General features: G+C 46.0%; 2 protein-coding genes across 3 annotated transcripts in view; both read left to right on the forward strand.

Moving 5' to 3' along the window:
- Positions 1-7,863, forward strand: part of Tango6 (transport and golgi organization 6 homolog) — a 210,287-nt gene extending 202,424 nt beyond the window's left edge. The window contains exon 18 of the mRNA XM_063247563.1: positions 7,111-7,863. Coding sequence (XP_063103633.1) covers positions 7,111-7,287 — 177 coding nt within the window. The 3' untranslated portion in view covers positions 7,288-7,863. The remainder of the gene's footprint in view (positions 1-7,110) is intronic.
- A 206-nt stretch (positions 7,864-8,069) lies between these two features.
- The window catches only part of Has3 (hyaluronan synthase 3), a 28,440-nt gene continuing 13,911 nt past the window's right edge, over positions 8,070-22,598 (forward strand). The window contains exons 1-2 of one of the 2 annotated variants that reach the window (XM_063247566.1): positions 8,070-8,776; positions 22,493-22,593. In XM_063247566.1, the coding sequence (XP_063103636.1) occupies positions 8,752-8,776; positions 22,493-22,593 (126 nt within the window). In that variant the 5' untranslated portion in view covers positions 8,070-8,751. Of the gene's footprint in view, positions 22,594-22,598 lie in introns of both variants that reach the window. The other variant, XM_063247565.1, reaches the window with a different exon arrangement.

Here is a 22,598-nt window from a genome sequence, read left to right on the forward strand (position 1 = left end):
GTTGTCTGCAGAACTGACTGCATAATGCGTGGAGCCTAATACATATTCAAAATGCAGGGTCCTCTGCTTGAAAAAAAAAAAGGTAAAACTGCCATTATTTGTAGTAAAATACAAAATTTCCCTTCCATAGTTTCATTCAATTTGTCACAGTGTTTACTATTTGCTATTAATGTTGTTCCAAGTAGAGAAAAACTAAAATGTGAGATTATTAGCATGAACTTTACTGCTCACCTTTACTTTGTACCTTGCCAATGTTAAGTGCAAACCTGAGTGCATTTAATTCATACAAAGAATCACTGAAATTACACAATTTGTATTTTTTATTTTTATTAGTACGTGATTGCAATAGATACTGATTTATCATGGAAAGTTGCTTCATGTACGTAACACCTTAATTCTTTTCTTGTCCCCTAATCCTCCCATCTCTCCTTGCTCCTTCTGGTCCCCACCACATTGGCAAAAGCGCTATTTCCATTTTTTTCTTTAGGTTCTTACTTTCCTTTCCTTTTCCCTCCCTTCCCTATCCCCTCCCTCCATCTTTTGTTCTCTTTTCCATTTGAAAAGATCTCCCTACATCCTATTATCTTTTATTTTTCTCTTTCATTATATTGTGGACTTTTCATATAAGAGAAGCAATGCAATATTTAAGCTTGTGTGTCTAATTTATTTCACTTAATATTATGATCTTAGACCAGGGATATAGCTCAGTAGCACAGGGCCTGCCTGGCAATCATGAGGTCCTAAATTTGATTCCCAGTACCAAAAAAAAAAAAAAAAAAAAAAAAAGGTGCCTCTATGTACAAAGACATCAAGTTTATCTTTCTATATGGCAGAGTAGGACTCCATTGTGTATAAACACCACATTTTCTTTATCCATTCACCTGCTGATGGGCATGTAGGATGTTTCCAAGATTTAGTTATATAAATTGTGCTGCTATAGTCATGGGTATGCATGTATCACTGTAATACAGTACCTTTAACACTTTGGGAAAGATACTTGGAAGGGGAATAGCTGAGTCTATCTTTAGTTTTTTGAAGAATCTCCATACTGATTTCCATAGTGGTTATTACTAGTTTACATTCCCACCAACACAGTAGAGAAATTCCTTTTTCCCTGAAGCCTCAGTAGTATTTGTTATCATTTGATTTCTTGATGATAGCCATTGCTTCTGGAGTAAGGTTATCTCAGTGTTGTTTTAATTTGCATTTCTCAAATGGCCAGTGATGCTGAACATTTTTTCATGTAGGCATTGGCTGTTTGGAGTTCTTCTGAGATGTGTCTATTCATTTTGGTTTCCCATTTGTTGCTTGTGTCTGTAATGTGGTGCCTTTAACACTTCGGGGAAGATACGTAGAAGGGGAATAGTTGGATCAAATGGTATTTCTGTCTTTAGTTTTTTGAGGACTCTCCATACTGATTTCCATAGTGACTGTACTAGTTTACATTCCCACCAACAGGGTAGAAGCCCCAACTTACCAGCATGTGTTGTTATTTGGTAGGTACCAAATATCAAACCAATATCAAAATAGATGATAGCCATTCTTAGTGGAGTGAGGTGGTGTCTTGCTGTTGTTTGAATTTGCATTTCTCAGATGGCCAGTGATATTGAATATTTTTTTCATGTATTTATTGGTCATTTGTACTTCTGAGGAGTGTCCAATTCAGTTGCTTAATTTTCAGTTGAGTCTTGTATTTGGGGAGGGTCTAATTTTTCTGTGTTCTTTATTTATTCTAGATTTTAGTCCTCTGTCTGAGGAATGGCTGATAACAATTTTTCCTGTCTTGTAGGTTGTTGCTTCATTCTGTTGGTTGTTTCCTTTGCTGTGCAGAAGCTTTTTAATTTGATGTCCATAATTTATATTCTGTAGCTTATACATGCATGTGTGTTCCCTTCTTACAGAATAGTAGAAACTCTAAACAAAATAAATTGAACTGTTTTCACTCCCCCCATCCCCATACTAGGGATTAAACCCAGCTACATCCCTAACCCTTTTTATTTTGTAATAGATTCTTGCTTAGCTGCTTACAGTCTTTCTACCTCAGCCTCCTGAGTAGCTGAGATTGTAGGTTTGCAGCAGCTCTAATTTCACTCTTTTTTTCCCCCTGAGACAAGATCTTGCTGTATAGTTTAGGCTGGCCTTGAACTCACTATGTAATCCAGGATGGCCTGTAGTCATTGAGGTCCTCCTGCCTCAGTCTCCAAGTACTGAGATTACTTGGTAGGCATGGACTACCAGGCCTATCTATGATTTTAATCCTTAATATCTTTCTCATTGTTTTCAGTAAAAATATTTGACTGAAAAAGGGAAGCAACAGAGTAATAAAGGATATGAATAGAGTTCCTTGGTCTTCCATGTTTATTAGAATACCGTTGCTAAACTAGGCTTGGTCGTGCACACCAGTAATCCAGCACTCAGGAGGCTGGGTAGGAGGATCTCTGCATGTAGGAGGCCAATTTGGACTACATAGTGAATTCAAGGCCAGCCTGAACTACATAGCAAGGTTCTGTCAGAGAGGGAGCAGAAGGGAGGGAGAGACAGAGACAGAGACAGAGACAGAGACAGAGACAGAGACAGAGACAGAGACAGAGCGAGAAGAGTAAAAGAGAGAGAGAGAGAGAAAGAGAGAAACGCCAGCCATCCATTGCTTCCTTTTTGTGTTAGAAGCAATTTCTCTCAAGGCTGTTAGTGTTTCTATCTGCTCAGTTATGAACATAGCCTACAGGCTGACCTTGTACTTGCTTCTGATTCCACCCATAGTGAGTCCACCAGAATCCTGTGCTCGAAGGGCATGGTGACCGCTATAAGCAAAGGCTTTGGCAAAAATAGTAGACACATGAATTACATTATTTACTCACATCTCATCGGGCCTCATTCACAGAACACAAGTTCAAAGACAAAATCATTAGGAATTATAAGAGCACAACAACAGATCACTAGAGCAAGCTGCGTGCACCCTCTTTGCTTAGGACCTGCTGTGACTGCATGGGTCACATAACCGTGAAACCAGGCAGGGTCTCTGATACTGTTTCAATAGATTGTCTTATAATTTTGGGTTTTTAACCAACTACGAGACTGGCCAAGAGACTGCCTTCATTCATTCATGAATATTTTATGGTATCTGCCACCTGCCAGGCACTTCATGAGGCACCGGGGCTACCTCTGAGTGAAAAAGACATGACACGGCTTCTGTGTCTGTGTCAGTAGTGCTTATGATCTAATGAGGGAGATTTTTTATTAGTACACATTTATGGTACAAAATGATTGCATTTATCGTGGGGAGGCCAAGCATGGTGGCACATGCCTATAATTTCAGCACTTGAGAAGCTGAGGCAGGAGGATCACTGTGAATTGAAGGCCAGCTTGGGCTACATAGACTCTGCCTCAAAAAACAAAGGAATACTTACTGTGAGGAGTTGGTACACTGCATCTTAATTCCTTTTTCTTCCACTACCCCTCCCATCCCTTTCTGCTCCTTGCATCTCTTATTCCCCTTCCCATTTGCAGAAGTCCTGTTTAGGGGCTGAGGATTTAGCTCAGTGGCATAAGCACCTGCCTTGCAAGCAGGCAGTTGTGAGTTCGATCCCTGGTACCGATAAAAATGAAAAAAAGAAAGAAAAAAAAAAGAAGTCCTATTTCCATTTTTTTCTCCCTTAAATTCTTTTTTTTAATTCCTTCCCTCTCCCTCTCTCTTCCTTTCCTCCACCTCTTACTCCCTTCCCCATCTGTAAAAGATCTCCCTACTGAGGAAGACATTTCTAAATTATATGGTATCCAATCCCCAGGATCCATGCATTTAGTTTGTACCATAAATGTTTAAATTACAATTGTGATAGGGTCTTGTATCGGTCCACTTTCCTGTTGCTGGGACCTGACATCCAATGCCCACAGCTTAAAGGAAGAGAGGTTGCAGTCCATGCCTCGTGGGCTCCACGGCGGGAACATTATTACAGAAGGGTGTGGGGGAGCAGAGCCACTCTCTCTGTGGCAGTGGCCAGGAAGCAGAGCAGGGGACAGTGCCAGAGAGGTGGGGACTAGATGTGGTACCCAGAATTGCACCTTTAGGACCCACCCAGACCCGACAGCAGAGTGCTCCATTAAGCTCAGGTAGTTCTCAAGCAATCAAGCTGATCATGACCCAGCTTCACTGGCTCTGAGGTATCAACAAAATGATAGGAAGTGTAGGAAGGCTGAGCTAGATGGGAGCTAAGGAATCCCTCCCTGAAAAGTGGCGTTTTAGGCAGATTGGAGGAGTTGAAGGATGAAGAGAAGGCAAAACAGTTTCCCAGGCTGAGGAGCCCACCCTGCACAAAAGCAAGTTTGCTCAGAAAGGAAAAAAAGAAGACTCACACAGCTGGAGGACAGGCAACCAGAGGGAGGCCAGCTGTGGGTCAGGCAGGGCCTGGGAGCTTGTTCTGAGGAGTCTTTTCCCCAGATTTCCTCCTCCCCAATACCTTTGCTCATCAAGATGCTCAAAATATGGAAGACTCTTTCTGTACTCCTGTAGCAAGCCCAAGTCTTGCAGTTCTGCATGCCTCATGCACTTGTGATGCTTGAGAACCCTGAGCCAGACCGCACATGTGCTGTCCTTCACCAAATTAACTTTCTCCTCCTTTTCAATTTCCATCTCCAGGTCTCTAAGGTTCCTAGGCTATCACATGCTTGGGCCAGCACTTGGGAGGCTGAGGCAGGAGGATCTTTGAGTTCAAAACCAGCCTGAACTACATTACCAAACCCTGTCTCAAAAAAAAACAAAGCTAAAACAAACAAAATCCAGGTCCCTGAGGTTCCTAAAATGTGACCTCCCTTTGCTCTGACTGCTCATGACTAGTCCTTTTAGAGTACTCACTATGTTCTGTTTTGGTCGCCTTTATTTATGTGCATACCTTTTCTCTCCTGCCTGACTGTAAATTTTTTAAGGGAAGGTTCTAAATCTTTTACCTGTTAAATGACTTTAACAGAAATCTTTGCCTAGAGGGCCATGCATGGTGGCACACACACCTCCAATCCCAGCACTCAGGAGACTAAGGCAGAAAGATTGCTGAGTTCAAGACCATCCTGCACTACATAGTAAGTCCAAGGCTGCTCTAGACTGCAGTGAGACCCTGTCTCAAAAAAAAAAAAAAAAAAAATCTTTGCCTTATAGTTAATTCCCTTAAATGTAAATCTATTTATTTTTTTAATAGGTTAATGCACTCACTAAATACCATACTTCACAGATCAAGACTTGGGTGCAGTAACACATGGCTATATCTCAGCACTCAAGAGGCTGAGGCAGGAGGGATCATCACCAGGTCAAGGTCAACCTAAATTGAATAGAGATGCCCAGGCTCAAAAAAGCAAAATAGAAAACAAGCATACAGACACAAAAGGGGAATGGGGGTGCATTTCAGTAGCAGAGCTTGTGCTTAGCATGCACAAGGCCATGGATTCCATCTCTTGCACAGGCAAAGGAAATGGCTGTGGAGGGGTAACCTCTGAGAAGGGGAACAGGAATTGATAGAAGACACCCTAACTTTTAAATGTGTGCTTTTTCTTTAATGTGTGCTTTTTTGTACTGCAGTATCTTTCAATAAAAATGGAGAATAGGAACACAGGATGTGGATATTAGAAACCTGACTCCATTAGTTTTATATTGTTTTTGTTGTTGTTGTTGCTGCTGCTGCTGCTGCTGCTGCTGCTGCTACTGCTATTCTTGTTTATGGTCCTGAGGATCAAATCCAGGGCCTCAAGCATGCTAGCCAGGTGCTCTACACTGAGCTACATGCCTACCCCTCACCAGTTTTTAACTAGGTAGCCTTAACCTGCTAATCCTCAGTCTTGTTTGTAAGGTGGAGCTAATAACCTTGCAGTCATTGAAGCAAAAAGCTCTAAACTAGAAGTAACTTCTCAACCAGCTGAAAGCAAGTCACTTCTGTCCCTCGTTTGACCTGATGATTCCTACGTCTGAGTTCCCTCTTTCCTTGAAATGTTTTGTCTTAGTCACTTCCTCATCACTGAGACACAATAATACCTGACACCTACACCTAAAAGGAGAGGTTGATTTTGGCTCACAGCAGCCTGTGATCAATTGGCTCCAAAGAAACAGCGTGGCCGAGAGGCACAGTCAGGAAAAAGCTGCGCACCTCATGGCAGCCAGGAAGCAGAGAGCAAGGTGGGGTCCAGCCCTTCCAAGCTACTCCCCCGGTGACCCACCTCTTGCAGCCAGGCCCCATCTCCTACTTGCACAGTTAGCTCTAAACTCATCAGTGAATCATTCTCCATGATCAGTCATCTCCCAGAAAAGCTGTGCCTGTGATTGTATGAAAGTAGGGGAGGCATCCAGGTATAAACTGTAGCACCTGGGCCAGGGATGGAGCTCAGAGGCATGATGCCTGCCTAGCAAGTGCAAGGTCTTGAGTTCAATTCCTAGCTTCAAAACATGCGTGTGTGCACACACACACATACACACACAAAACCATAACCTGTTTCTTGCTAACAGTTCTAATAGCGAAGCCAGAGGGATTTTGTAGTGGAGCAGCTCCTGCAAGTAAATGCTTTGAGTACTCCCCCAATTCCATGTCAGACTATGACATCAGAACATTGGTCATGAAAAATGGATGTGGGGCTATCCTTGGAGTCTTCTTTTGTCCCAGTTAAAAGTTGCAATTGAAAAAAAAAAGTGTGTGTGTGGTGAATGAAGGAGGCATGGAAATGGAATTAAATTATAAACTTAGAAGTATGAAAGACATAATTGCTGAAGAAATAGCCTCCTGGGTTTTATAAGGTAGGTGCCTGTTCTGTGGGTGTCAGCAGAAAGCTTGTGGGAGAACAATGCTCATACTCAGCTGCTCTGGAAGTAACCATATTGGGCAGTGTTGCCTGTGGGTGGTGCTGAGGTCTCTGCCATGCTTGGGGGTTGAAGGGAGCTGTCTGGGATCTATACTTGGGCCCAGAGTCCATGTAGTAAGGCACCAGAGGTGAGTGAAAAACACAGACCCTATCAGGACAAGTGCTGCAGCCACCCCGCCCCCTTCTCCAACCTGAGAGGGCCTTGCATTAGCTTCTAAGGGAATGGCCAGGTTTCCTCCGTGTACAGATAGATGTCATGACCCTGTCTGTCTTGTATAGGTGCTGAGAGACGTCCTCAAGGATCTCTATCACCTGCTGAAGCACGTGGTGCAATTGGAGCCTGACGACGTGGCCAGGCTCCATGCTCAGCTAGCCCTGGAGGAGCTAGATGAGATCATGAGAAACTTCCTGTTCCCACAACAGAAGCTGGAGAAAAAGATCGTTGTTCTGCCATAGATCTGGCTTAAAGGACTTGAAGGCAGCATGGAGGGACCAAGCAGCAAGAGTAATGTCCAAGCCTTCCATCAGGCAGCCTGCTGCCTCTTTGGTGCTGGCAATATGGCTGACTCCACGGGAGGCTTTGTGATGCTCTGGTTGCTTAGGTCTTGGGGCTGACATTCCTGAAGCATCTATTCAGCCACCCTGCATCCAGCTCAGAGCATGGACAGTTAAAAGGAGAAGCAGCCAGGGATATAGCTCAGCAGTCTAGTGTCTGACTGGCAAGTACAAGGTCCTGAGTTCGAATCCCAGTACCAGAAAAAAGGAAAAGCCAACTGTAGCATTCAGAGAAGGACATCTCCTGATGGAAGTAAAAAATGCTAACATGACTGATGGAATTTGATGTACTGACCTTGCAGCTTGAGAAGTTGGCCTCCCCTATGTCACATATTTTGATATTCTGTCATGGTGATATTACTCTCCTGTGATAATGAGGTGCAGGCAGAGCTAGTCATCTCTGGTTGCTAAACAGGCATCTGAATATGGGATATAGTTGAAGGGATGGATAGGAAGTAGTTACCAAAATATGCAAAATGGAATAAAATTATCTTGGCTGGAAGAAACAAGTCTGAATCTGGTCCTCTGGTATGGAGGTGAAAGACTAGTGTGGAGGCATCGAGCCCCAGGAAGAGAACTGTGCTGGGTGAACCTTTCAGAGAAGAGTAAGCCCCATTTGTCCCCTGGAGCCGTTTTCATTTGCTTCTTCTGCTGCTGTTTGCAGAGTTGCCCTGGCTGTTGGGAAAAAAGGGCCACCGCATCTCCGAGAGTCTCTGTCCTGCTTTCAACCCCCTGTTCGTTCGGTACCATGAACACTTAGACAGCAGAATGGTGCCAACTGCAGGTGGGAAGCGAGTGGCGCTGCTGGGCTGGTGCCAGGAGTTTTGAACCATTTCAGACATAGTGCTGTGGCCTTCACCTTATATTTCTTTTGGCTACTGCATTTTAATTGCAGCTAAAAGCGATGACAAAAAGGAGCAAGTGGCCTTCTGCTTTAGATAAGTGGTCCTGTCATCCACATTTTAACAAAGCTAATTCAGAGTTCTTTGATGATCCTCAGCTTTGCAGCACTAGGTGGGGCTTTTTACATGGGACTTTATCCCTGCTATCGGAGGTATCCTTAACCAGAACCCCAAAACAGTTTGCAAAGACTCAAATGCATAAGGGTGCTTGTACAAACGTGCCCATCTGCCAATTAACAACAGGATATTTTTTTTTGGCCAGATTACCCACATGATTTTTGGCTCAGAAGCTTCATGAGGTGGGGTGGGGGGGTATTCCTTTAAAGACATGACCTTACATATAGTCACTGCCACAGTTTCCTCAGTGAGCAAAGCCTCGCAACGAAGCAAGTTCAGAGGATATTTCCATTCAGCTGCTGTTAACAGTATAGTTTCTATTCTCTAAGTCAAGAATATCTAGAAAATGAGGATTGGAGCTTTCATATCAGGTAAGGATCTCCTTTGGGCCAACCAGCTATGCCTAAACATGCTTGTTTCTTGGCATTTTGGCCTGCTCACAGCTCACTGCAGACCACCAGACTACATATATTAATTGATCACCGAACTTACCATTTTCTTGACATTAAATGTTTTAGTTCTGGGGCTGGGGATTTAGCTCAGCGGCATAAGCACCTGCCTTGCAAACAGGCGGTCATGAGTTCGATCCCCGGTATCGATAAAAATGAAAAAGACAAAAAAAAAAAAAAAAAAAGTTTTAGTTCCAAGGCTGTATCCTAATCGGCCACCTTTTGAGCATCTCTCAGAGCCTTCTATTTCCTTTAGCTCCATTTATAGATTGCCTCTTAATTTGAGCTGTTTGGTAAAGGGCGAAAAGCATTTGTTCTTTATTGAGTTGGTTTTTATGTTTTGTTTGTTTTCTGAGACAGGGTTTCTCTCGCTGTGTAGTTCAGGCTGGCCTTGAACTCACTGTGCAGCCCAGGCTGGCCTCAAACCTACAACAGTTCTGCCTTGGCTTCCTAAGTGCTGGGATTACAGGTATGCAGCACCACGCCTAGCTATCACAGATTTAAATTTTAAATTTTTTTTTTTTTTTCTTTTTATCGGTACCGGGGATTGAACTCATGACCGCCTGCTTGTAAGGCAGGTACTTATGCCACAGAGCTAAATCTCCAGCCCCCACAGATTTAAATTTTAAAAGGCACTGAATTGCAAGAGCTCAGACAATGGCAGGAACAGAAGTGTCTTGCCTCCCACTTCTACCCATTTTTTCTTCCTCAATGGCCACCTTCTTCCTCCTGTCCTTTTTGGTCTCCTCTCTCCACATCTGCTACTGAGGTTCTCCTGGCCTAGCCTTCAGTCCTGTCACCTGCCTCGTGGCTTGTCACTTGGTTCCTCTGCCCCACCTCTCGATCTTTTGCTTGACCCATCCCTCCTTCTCCTCTTCCTCTCCTGGTCTCATTCTCCTCAGTCCAGTCTCACTGTACACTCCCTTGGCCAACAGCAGGTGGCATCATGGGGAGAGACATGCAAGGCGTAGGGCAGTGGCTGCAGCCAGGCATCTCCTGTGTTTCTGGCTTCCCCACACTCCAGCATTTCTCTTCTCTGATTTGCTTGCTTGCTTATTTTTTGACTTTTTTGTTTTTTTCCTTCTTGGCACAGATCTGCCCTTCTGCATGTCCTGTCATTTAGTCAGCAATCTCTTAGCTTCCTCTTTGCTCTGGGTCATCCCTCTGTGCACATCATTTTGCACACCCTTACCCTTTCCTGCATTTGGCCACCTCTTTCCTGGCTCTGCCCACCCATCCAGTTATAAAAGCCAAGGTACAGGGAGCAGAGAGCAGATGACAGCAACAGTTTCTCAAGGACCTACCATGTGTCACTGTACCAAGCAGCAAGAGCACAGCAGTGAGCAAAGCAGACCAGCCAGCCCGTCCTCAGGGGCGCCTCTCCATAGTGGAGGGAGACAGACAGTGGGTGAGATAAACAAAGGAGGTAGAAAGCAAGGCCAGAAATGGAGGCGAGGCTCAGAGTGCCGAGTCCGGGTAAGTTGTCCATAGATGACCTTGCCAAGAAAGGTCCAAGAGGGTGAAGGAGACCCACAGAAGTATCTGGAGGAGCATCCCAGGTAAGAGAAATAGCAGGTGTGACGGTCCAAGGGTGAAGGTGAATCCTCAGGGGTGAGGAAGAGCTAGGGTTCATGTGGCCAGAGCGGAGATGCGCATGGTGGTGCACACCTATAATCCCAGCACTCAGTAAGCTGAAGCAGGAGGAAGCTGCAAGTTCAAAGTCAGGCTGGGCTACATGGTGAGACCCTCTAAAGGGGTGGGGGAGATTAGTAAGAGAGGCGGTCCTGAGTAGGGTAGCCACAGACTTTCCCTGAAGCCCTTTCAGCTTTGTGGTTTTTTCTGTTTTGTTTAGGTTGGTTTTGAGGTGCTAGTACTGAAACCAGGGGCTTCACTTGGAGCTACATCCCCAGCCCTTTTTAAAATGTTTTATTTTGAGCCAGCCTTACTAAGTTAGCCCAAAGTGAATTTGAACTTATGATCCTGCAGCCTCAGCCTCTTAGGGTGCTGGGCTTACAGACATGACTGGGTTTCCCTTGTTTTTGGAAAATGCTTAGGGGCCAAAATGATACGTGCAATAAGTAGGAAATGCATATAACCATGCTCAGCCATATTTTCCCCCTCAATCAAAAGAAAGCTGTGAGCCCCATCCCTTTTCACCTACTCCACCCCTACTTGGCTTTGATTTCTGCATGTCCTCACCGTTCCTCTTTGGCAGCAAAAATAAAGAGGAAAGCAAATGTGTGAATCTGTCCGCAGTCCACCCACCTACTGTCCCTTTGTCTGAGAGGGTCACTGAGTGAGTGCTGCCTGCCACCTGCCTGTGGCTCTCGCCAGCAGCTTGCCACAGTGGAGGATAGCTGCCACATGGGAAAGTTGATCTATTCTAGGAATAAGTTGGGGGATGGGCCATGTGACCTGTACAAAATCAGGTAGGCTCCTGCAGTTTTTGAGCAGAAATTCTGACTCTGAGCTGGAATTTCTATGACTGGGGTAGGGGGTGGGCTGTGAGCCAGTCTTGCCTCCCTGCCCTCTGGTGCTCTCCACAGCCCCAGCAGCAAGCCTGGCTGTGTCCTCCACAGGCTCGTGCTGCAGTCACATGCAGCAGCCTCCCTGCAGTCTGCAGCACCCAGACTTAATGCACCACTCTGCTTGGAGCCAAAGCTCCAGGCAGGGGTTGGGAATCTGCTGGCTTCTTACTGTCCCCAGACTGTCTCTGCTATGCTGGCCATTTGGGGCTGCCTGAGTTCACTGGAGGGAGGTGGCATGCAGACCCTCCCTTAGCGTTTGATAGGGGTCAGCCCTGGGTCCGTCCCACAGTTCTTCCCAGTGCCTCAATAGGTCTGTGCCACCCCTGCAAGTGACCTTCTGCAGTCCCCAGGGAACATAGAGTGGCAGTATTAGTTGCCCTCTGTTTGCTTTAGTTTGGAAAGTCATTTTCCATTCAGAGCTTGTCTTGATTTTACAGCCACCTTGTGAAACAGGGAGGCAAGCTATTGTTGTCCCTCTCTGGGGGGATTTGGCTCTGAGTCTCCTGAGTCCCAGCCAAGATCCTGTTTACTACCTTGGAAGGCCCTCCATGAAATATTTTGAACATTTGCTGAAGACTATTATAGCTTATTTTCCCCAAAATAAGTGTAGAAGCAAAAGCCTTCCAAGTAGAGGATTATTTGAGTTGCAAACTTGGGTGCCCATATATAGACATGAACCCCAGCTTGTGGGACCTGTGAAGAAGTTTCTTGGAGCCCCACTGATTTTCTGGGACCACCTCCCACCTCCCTGTGCAGCCTCAGCACTTTCTGAGGATGAGAGGAGGGCGCTGCCCCCAGGGACGAGTGCCCTGGCTGCACCTGTGCATGTACACGTGTAACAGGAATTACAGCAAATTTAACGTACATAGCAAAGGCAGATTCCCAGTCTGCCCTCTACTGTGACTCCAAGATTGCCACTAAGAAACAAATGCATGATCCCTCCACATCTTTGTTATTACCATATTTTATTTTATTACATTACATAATAACGTGTATATATGCAGATAGTTTTAGTCATCTGCCCTGGACCCACTCATGTGAGTACTTACAGATCCCTTCCCTTCTGACAGGGACAGTGACGTGTCTTCTGTTGTGAATTACACTTTGGTTAAACCTTTGTCTGTGGATGGTTAGTTGTTCCTTAGTTCCAATGATTCCCAAATATAATTTTGCATATTCAAGTGCTTCTATAAAACAAGTCTTGGGAAGTTGGAATCCTGGATCAAATGGATAAGAATACTTTAAATATTATTTACCAAAATATCCCCAATCTACACTCCTCCAAGCCTCAGCTGACATTGCTTTAATACTCATAAAATATAGGCTCATTCTCTAAAACAAGAGTGTTGATACATCCTTTAAATAATTCAGAAATAGGAAATTTTCAGAGCCTGGAGTTGTCTGTGTACCAAAACTCCCAATGGGGGCACCTGACACATTTTGTACTTCGGCAGCCCTGGCCCAACTAGAGGTTCCAGTGGCTTCCAGGAACTGTGGAAAGAAGCTGGGCTCAGCCTGTAAACCTCAGGATATGGTGGTGTTGCTCTTTGTCGCTATACATAGTAATCATGGTGGCAGTTACACTACAGAGAGCTTATTATGCCTTTCTGTGCACTTGATACATATTAAACACTGAATCCTCACACACAGCCCTGTGAGATAGGTATCATTATTACCCCTGTTTTACAGATGGGAAAACTGAGGCTAATTACTTGCTCCAGATAACATAGCTAATAAGCAGACAAACCAGTATTTGGGCCCAGGCAGTCTGGCTCCAAAGGCTGTGCTTTTAACCACGGGGCTTTGCTGCTACCCAATACGTACTCTGTTTCCAAACCGTAAACATGTGTTCTTAGTGTGAGGATAAAGAAGGTGGTAATCTGCTTATTTAAATGGACCACCTATGTCAGGCTAAGCTTCACCCCAAATTCCCTCAAAATAGTGTCCTCTTACATCAAAACACAACCTCTGACAGCAGAATTCGTTACAGATACTGTGTTTGGTCATGTAGTTCACCACAGGCTCCCGTGCCCCAGCCCACCTGCTCTGTGCTTTGCTGTTGCTCCGCTTTCCCCGCTGCCCTCTTCCTTCTGCTCCTCCTCCTCCTCTCTTTCATTGTCCTCCTTGTCTCTTTGTCTTTCCTGGGATTTTGCCCTTAGCTGCATCCTCCTTGCTCTGAGCTTTTGCTGTGGGCTGCATCCTGAGCCATTTTGTATTTTCATTTTGAGTAAGCGTCTCCATAAATTACCCAACTATAGCCTTCAACTATCCTCTGCTGCCTGGGTCTCCCAGAGTGCTGGGATTACAGTTGTGCGGCAGCTTTTATTCCTTCGTGGGGTGGCCAAGACATCTAAGGGCTACCTTCCTGGGGACAGGAGGCAGCGGGCCACTCACAAATGTGCAACATAGAAAATGTAGCAAGTCAGCCAGGCAGGGTTCCCGTGAACTCCAACCAAGGGCCAGAAATGTCTGTTTTGAAGGTGGTAGTTGCTCTAACCCTTTGCTATCCTGTGAGCAGACCTTCAGCTCTTAGATTTCGTTTTCAGAATAGCAGCATATCATTTTGAGCTGTAATTTCCTGTGAGAAGCCCAAAGCATATACACATTAATATCCCTGATCCCATACCATTCTTTCAGAGGGGAAAAACAGGCCAGATGAATAGTCCTCTTTTGAGGAAGGGAAAAATAAGGTCCAGAGAGGTAATGGAAAACAAATAGAGGTAATAGAAAACAAAGAGTCCAGATGGGAGCGGTGAGTGCAGGTGAGCAGAGAAGCTTCCTGAGCTGCAGAGGGGCTGAGGCCAGTTGGTCAGGAGAGGGCAATTTGGAGAGCGGTTGTGGAGCCTTGCTGGTGTGTCTCTGCTGGGGAACTGGGGAAGTTACCAAGCCTTTGAGTTGCTTATTAAATGACGTAGATCTCACCTGCACTTTCTGCCTTATGAGCTGAAGATAGCTGGCAGCGGGACTGGGTGGGGCTTCTCTGCTGTGCAGCCCTGGTCCTCACACGCACAGGTGGCCACCTGGCGCTGGGGAGAACAAAGCGCCTGCTCTGCACTGCCAGAGTCTGGAAGAGCCTCCCCCACCCCACCCATGTGTACACACTTTAATTGGACCACACACCACTTTCAAAACTTCAAAATCCATGGCGAGCAGTGAATCCTAGAGCAAGTCCAGCCTCAAAGTAAGCTGATTTAACTAAGAGAATAATAATGGTGGCACTTTAGAGCCGGGGTGAGCCTTTTCCCCAAAAGGTGTTGATCAGCAATTTCAAGAAAATAAGGCTGTAGCTGAATGTAATGGTGCGTGGCAGTATCTGGCATATAGCAGGCTGAGGCAGGAGGATCATGATGGAGGCCAGCTTGGGCAACTTGGTGAAATCCTTTCTGAAAAACAAAAACAAAAAATCATCAAGAGCAGGGTTGTCTGAGAGCTGTGAGAACCCTGTGCCCCAGAAGTGTTACTCAGGCCCCTCTTGAGGCTCTGGAGAGAACTTCCCCATCCCCTGAGTCAGGAAGGCCCCTAAAATGTAGACATTCCATGATTGCAAAGCTAACCCACGGTGTTTGTGCAGCTGTGTTCTCCCACGGCAAGGGCTAACTGCTTTAGTTTTGCTTTTTCTCAATTCTCTAGGAGGAAAAAACAGGTATCATCTTTGCCAATAAAAAGATCATTGAAATCCCCATCCTGGCGCATTGGAGAGACTGGGGATTGACTTTGCCCTGTCCTCTGGCCTAGCTTCTTAATTTTTAGTTCAAATCTGCATCCTTTATCTTTTTGCTTTCTCCCTTCTGGCTTGCTAGCTCATTTGTTCATTTTTTAAGTTTTTAAGGTCGGCTCATTTCAAACAGGTGCATACACCAGGGAGCTGCTCTTCTCCTATGCCATGGGGCTGGCGCCTTTGCTGGCTTCTCTGTGCCAGAAATGCACGTGCAGATCTCAGCCAAGGAGAACCCTAGGGGTATGCGCTCAACCTGGATGCATAATCGAGTCACCCCGGAACTGTAAAATAGTGAAGCCTGGGGCCCACCCCAGTGAGTCCCTAAATGGATCTGGGATGTGTTCCAGGCATTAGAGATTTTTTTAAAAGCTCCCCAAATTTTAAAAGTCTAATGTACAATAGCTAAGTGTGAGAATCACTGATTGGCTTGTGTTTTTGCAGGAGCATGTCCTAGCACCCCCAAAAATCTATGAGTAGCACACACTTTGGGGAGATCCCTCCCCATACAGTCATTGATAAGAATGTTCAGTCCTCAGCTCTTCTCTCTAAATGCTTTTATGGGGCTGGTGTTGTAGTGCTAAGGCCCTGGGTTTGACCCCTGCACTTCAAAAACAAACAAACAAATACTTTTATGGAGGGCCCAGCTTTGAGCCTCCTTTGTGACAGTGACAAATGATATCTTTAATCAAGAAAGACGACAGAAAGCAGAAGTGCCAGCACATTGAAGAGTTGTGGTTGATAACACTGTAAAAGGAGGCAAAGGAATTCAGAGCAGCAGTATTTAAGCTGTTTGTTCCCCGCTGCTGATCTGGCAACTGGGACCCTAGACGAGATTGTGTTCAGCCACACTTTGGGTGTGTGCATGCTGTGCGTGTGTGCCACTTGGTGTCACAGTGAGTTACGTCCAGTGAGTATGGATGTGTAACGAGGGTGCTGCCCTGAGGAAGGCTTAAGTTCTCCTTGCCTTGGGCAGAGGGCACTGGTGCCCCCACCACAGTTACTGGAAATGCTTTCTTAGAGGAAAGCGACTCCTTCCCTTGTTCAGTATCACCAGGCCTGGGCGAGGTGGGCAGTGGGGTGGAAGGCAGCCGGTGCGAGCCACACCGAGTACTTTTTTTAATTCACTCAAAGGTGCTGGAGGAGCTGGTGTAGCTCTGGGGGCTCCCTCACCCGCTAAGTTCCCTCAAAGGCACAGAGGGTTGTCAGCAAAGCCACTCCAAGTTTTGTCTGCCATCAATCTTATGCTCTGGCCCTCGCCATTTAATTTACTGCTTAAAATTGTGAATTTAAATGGCTAAAACCATCTACAGCCATACCACCCTAAACACACCTGATTGCATCTGAAATGGCCAGAACTTTTCCCCATAAATTTTCCCCATGTTTTATGTAGGCTAAATTACAGTCAGCCTCAAGCTGGAAGGAAATTTTGTGAAATCAGAATTCAGACCATTTAAAAATACCTCGCCATTACAAAATTATATTTATGAACAGAAAATGCAGAGAATTCAGGAAAAAAGGTACAGAAAGCTCTATTGTTCTATCCAAATCTTAATATGAGGCCTAATAATATTAAATATGATCTTAATATCCAATCTGAGTTAGGAGAATTTTCTCTTGCCTTTTGACTTGTAGGAATTTTGTTTTGTTTTGAGACAGGGTCTCCCTGTGTAGTTCAGGATGGCCTTTAGTTAGCCTAGGCTGGCCTCAAACTCTTGGTGATCCTCCTGCCTCAGCCTCCTGAGTACCAGGATTACAGGCATGTGCCACTATGCCCAGAAACTCATAGAATTCTAAAGAAAACAACAGAACCTTAGTCTTCATATGTAACAGTTTTGTGACCTGTGTACTTACTTGACAAAGCATCATAGTGTTTTTGGCACATTTGTACACTGTCTCCATGAACATACATTTTAGTAGCTACACAGGATTCCTTGAAGAAGGCTGAGTAAGGCTGATGGATGCATTCTAGATGTTTCCCACATTCACCTAGGAAAGGAGAGACAGGAAAGGTGGTAGAGAAGAGCTTTTCCTTTTGAGGATTCCAGGAACAGCACCCCTAGTCTGGTTATCAGTCCAGTGTGGCCTCTTGTCCTGAGCAAGGCAGCATCCACACCCCCAGTCCTTGTGCGGAGCAGAGTAGAAGCCCCTTCATTTCAAATGAAAAGGCCCCCCATCCCACCCCCAGGAAAAGGGCTGGAATGAAATCGAGCCCCTGGAACTGCGTCTGGGAAGGCCCTCAAACCTGCTTCTTCAAACCTGGCATCTGGACATGGGGCTGACTGCTAGCACTCGGCAGCAGGAGGGAAAGTGAGGAGTGGGTGACTGTTTGCCAGAGCTGCCTTCCTGGAGTCCAGGCACACGCGTCCTACCTTGAACTATGTATTAACTAGTACTGCAGTTTAAGCTCCTTGAAGAAAAAGCCTTAGTCAGCACCGGGAACATAACGGCTACTATTTGGAAGCCATTTTATGTACACGGGTTTTGCTGATTGAAGACAAGGTCCTGCTTGCTGTGGTGCCGAGGTTGGTGCTGAATTCTTGAACTCAAGCAATTCTCCTGCCTCAGCCTCCCTAAATAGTTGGGATTATTGGTGAACAGTATAGAAGCCATTTTATTTGTAATCTTACTTATTGTTATTTGTCTATCTACAGTACTGCAGCCAGTCAAACTCAGGAATATTTTACTTCTGAGCCACATCCCCAGTCATTTTGGGGCTGGTATTAAGGATTGAACCCAGGACCTGCTGACCGAGCTTTTTTTTAATTTTTCATTTTGCTGAGTCACTAAGTTGCTCAGGCCGGGCTTGAACTTGGAATCCTCTTGCTGCAGCCTCTCTCAGAGCACTGGTATTACAGGAATGTGCCACAGTGGCCAGTTTGGAAACCACTTTAAATCCATCTTCATTCACACGAAAAGGTGGTAATGGTGGTCAGCCCAGGAGACGTTGATGGCATGAAACCTGGAAGGACAAAGGAAGCCAGGACAGCCCCGCTGCTGTCCCTCAGTCTGGGTGTGCTAGAAGTCACAGACTGGGTGCCTGGAGGAGCACTGAAGCTTGCGGGCAGTGGGTGAGGAGCGACCTGAGGGCCAAGCTGATGGCCCCAGCCACCCTGTGCAAGGCCTGGCCAGGAGGCCGGCGGCGCAGGGTGAAGCGGTGGCTCCAGCCTGCTGGCAGGGATGTTCCCGGCCTCAAGTACCAGTGAGCACGAAGGCTGGAATGGCGGGTTCCTGTGGTGAAGGTACTGAGCATCTCGTGCGTTTGGAACTGCAGACTCCGAAAGGTTAAATCTTCATCTGTGGAACATCAGCTTCAGTGACCCCCAAGTGCGAAAGGCCCCCCTTCTCTCCAGCTACACCAGCCTCATCTCCTAAGGACCGCCCTCCCCACTTCAGACCCTTCCGTCCTCCCTTCGCTTCCCTTCACCCTCTGTGGACTCAGCCGCCTGCCCGCAGATCTTTATCCCCGACACCATTGCCCAGACTCCCCCAAAGCAGCACTTCTGACCTGTTGTTACCTTGCTTGGGCATAACCAACTGGATAAAATCCAGCCTCCTTCTTTGGTCACCCAACACCTTCTGCAAGCTCTCCCTAGCATCCTCCTCCTCAGAGCTGCTGGAATTCCTTAGCTGGCACTTTTGGAGTTCTTCGGTGTAATTTTATCTCATCCGGTTTTCTCTCTTGTGATTCAGATGTGCTACCCCCGTTCCTGTACCTGTTGTTGCACCTAAGCTAATCTTCCTTCGCAGAACATCCCTGCAGCCCATGGAGCTCTTTCCCAGCCAGGCAAGATGGTGTATGCCTATAATCCCAGCTCTCTGGGAGGCTGAGGCAGGAGGATTGCAAGTTTGATGCCATCCTGGGCAAGTTAGTGAGACTGTGTCTCAAAATCAGTTTTAAAAAAAGACTGGAGGGGCTGGGGATTTAGCTCAGTGGCATTAAGCACCTGCCTTGCAAGTAGGCGATCGTGAGTTTGATCCCCGGTACCGATAAAAAGAAAAAAGAAAAAAAAAAAGGACTGGAAACCTAGCTCATTGGTAGAACATTTGCCTATCATGTGTGAGGCCGTAAGTTCAATCCCTAGCACAATCAAAATAAAAACACCCCAGATATCTCTTTCCTAAAATCCCTCATCTCTTTTAGTTAGATTCCTCATCAACATTTAATTATAAATGGCCTTGTTTGGTGGCTTAATTTCTCAACTGCATTTGCCTTGAAACCATCTAGATAGCAGAGACCATCGTAAGGCTTTTTAGGCATTGAAGCATCTGCTCTAAGCTGGTGTTCACCATTTGTTAAGTGACCACGAAAAGTGCAGTGTGGATCTTTTACTGCTGAGACAAATAGGGAGGCTGAGCCTGTGAAACCTGTGTGTTAGCTTCCTGAATCCGTGACAAAATACCTGAGGATACCAGAGGGGAAAGAAAGGCTTGCTTTGGTTTCAGAGGTTTTACTCCATGGTCAGATGACTCCATTGCCTGTGGTCCTGTGGTGAGGCAGAAACATCATGTTAGAAGGGTTCATGGCAGCCAGTAAGCAGAAGCCGCTATCGAGACTCCAGTCTCTGGTGCGAGAGCCAGAGAAGAAAAGCCTAGGGACAGGATACAGTCCCCAGGGGTGCAGCCATGACCCATTTTGTTCAACTCTGTCCCACCTCCTGAATCCCACTCCTTCTGATAATGCCATCAGACTCTGAATCTATCAGTGGGTTAACCCACCAGTGAGGCCAGATGCCTTCTAAAAGCCCCACCTCTGAACATCACTGCATTAGAAACCAAACCTTCAACACATTTAACATTCAAACCATTGCTGGACATGGTGATACAGTATGTAATTCTAGTACTCAGCAGGTTAAGGCAGGAGGAGTACAAGATCGGCCTAGGAGCCAGGCATGGGGATATGCCTGTTATCCCAGCACTAGGGGAGGCTGAGGCAAGAGGATCACTGACTTCAAGGCTATCCTATGCTACATAGTGAGTTCGAGGCCAGTCTGAACTACATAGTGAGACCCGGTCTCAAAACACAAAACATCAAACAAAAAAAGACCACCCTAGGGGGCTGGGGATTTAGCTCAGCGGCATAAGCGCCTACCTTGCAAGCAGGCAGTCGTGAGTTCAATTCCTGGTACTGATAAAAAGGAAAAAGACAAAAAAAAAAAAGACCACCCTAGGCTACACAGTGAATTCAAGGCCATCCTGGACTATATAGTGAAAATTTGTCTTAAAAAAAAATCACATAAAAGCCAATTCAGCAACATCTAATTCACATTTGTGATTGGATATGAAATTAGCCCATTTCTAAATCCCCAGTGCTAGCAGAGATAAGCTCAGCTTTATTGTGTCTCCCTTAAAGACTTCCCTCCCCACCTCGGGTAGGGATGAATGAATGCACTGGGACACCTCAGACTGGATGTTACTTATGGATCAACCCTGCCTGGTACAGACCCCACAAAGGTAAAGACTCTCTTATCTGCCTGATAACACCAGGTCATCCCTGGCCCTGCAGATCGGTAAGGGAGAGTTTGCTCCCTAGAGGAAGCCATTTAGGGGCAAAGCCAATTGGTATGGGCAGCGGATTGACTGTTCTTGTGATATGTATTCATTTTGGAGGTTTTAATTAACTGGTGAGATTGTGCTGAACCAGCCCCACTCTGGAGCCAGCAGAGAGAGACAGGCAAGAAATTTGTAGGTCATAGCTGGAGCCTTAGAAAACAGGCAGGAGGTGAGCCCTGGCGTGAAGAACCCGCACCCAGAGAACTCACGTTGCTGTCCCATCCAGGGCAGAGGGATCATTCCAAACTGGCTGCTCCATTCCTCGTGCTCCTGAATGGGTCACTTACAAGTGTTGAATTGGCTGAATATGAGTCAGACATACTCTCTGTAGCGAGTACCTTTTAAAATATTTGAATTAGTTGTCAACTCTTAAAAATTAGGAGATTTTACCTGAAGGTCTGGATTTCTGGCTTTTGATGATAGGCCACTTGGCCACCTCGGGCCCTCTCTCCACAGGGAGAGGATCCTCCTTGGGTCACCCCACAGCACCATGAACCCATTTTTGTTTGCTCAGCCCTGCTTATTTTCCCTGATCTGAAATGCTACAACTTTGGGGGTGAAGGTAGGATCGATCCTGAAGTTTGGGCAGGTCCAGGTTCCCTGATGCCTCTGGTTATGAACAGGTGGCCCAGAGCTCCCCAGGCCCGTGATTCAATAGGGACAAAGCATTTTTTCTTGTATTCAACACCAGTCCCTAAACTTCGGTCACTGGGTGCTCTGGAAGGATGGGCACGGGCACATGATACCACACTCTGGGTGAGGGTAACTGGAGCTCACTGAGCACTTTCAGCCAATCACTAAGCCTCCTAAGGATCCTTGTAACAACCTGATGCTGGGCTAGGGACACTGAAGTTTACAGTCTCACAACTTGGTGGCAAAATTGACTGGCTGACCCCTGAGCCCTCCTTTACCCCATCTGGCGGTAACAGCCGTAATTGGGCCCTCAGGCCATCTGAAGGTCAACGCTACTGTGGGTTCAGTAAGTATTCCAAAGTCATACACTTGTATCTCAAACACCCTAAGATGATTTCTGAAGCAATATGAAAAAGCTGGGTGTTTGTGCTGCTGCATGGGAGCAGGTGAAGCAAGTGTGCTGGGGTGTGGCTCAGTTCTTTGGCCAGGGGTTCAGGGGTCAGGCAAGATCTTCACCCCTAAGACTCGTGAGAAGAGCAGGTTACAGATTGCTGCCCACCCTATAAATTTGTTGATGCTTAAAAAGTGATGGAAATTAACCCAGATGTGTTTAGACAACACATAATTCATTTTTTACTGTTTTTGGTTTGGTTGGTTTTTTGAGACCGCATGTCACTGTAGTGCCTGCTGGCTCTGAAGTCACTGTGCAGCCCAGGCTGGCCTTGAACTTCTGACACTTTTCCTGCTTCAGACTCCTGAATGCTGGGTTACAGGCATATACCACAACTCCTGGCATTTTTTACTAGTTTTAATTATCATTTATCTTAAAGCTTTTCCAAGATGTAAAAGCGTTTTCAGCAGGTTCTAACTTTCTTCCTAACACTTTCCTCTCCCCACCCTCCTTCACTTTACTCACCCAAGTCTAGCACCAGCTTTTTAAAGAACTAGGAAACTACTGGGATGCGGTTAGTGGGGTTTAGGAGGTCAGGAAAACAAAGGTGTAAATGGGGGTGGGAGGTGGTTTGGCGTCAAAACACCGGAATTTACAAGGTTGCAGTAAAAACCATATGCAGCTTTTGCAAACAGTCTTAATGTCATCAGCGCCCCACTGCGGAATTAAAGCTAAGCTTGGCACAATTGTAAGCACCTTCTTTAAACCAGCCTCTTTATATTTGATAATTATTCTTTTCTCCTCTCGCCACTGGAAAGGTTGTGCTGCCTTCGTTTCAGGGTGTCCCTTTTCCAGCGATCAGCCCCTTGGCGTGCAGCAGGAGCTGGAGGAGGTCTGTCCGGCTCTCCTGCCTTGTAGGGTGAG

Source organism: Cavia porcellus, unplaced genomic scaffold (assembly GCF_034190915.1).
Source record: "Cavia porcellus strain 051 isolate PalLab524CR breed Dunkin Hartley unplaced genomic scaffold, mCavPor4.1 scaffold_4, whole genome shotgun sequence".
NCBI lineage: Eukaryota > Metazoa > Chordata > Mammalia > Rodentia > Caviidae > Cavia > Cavia porcellus.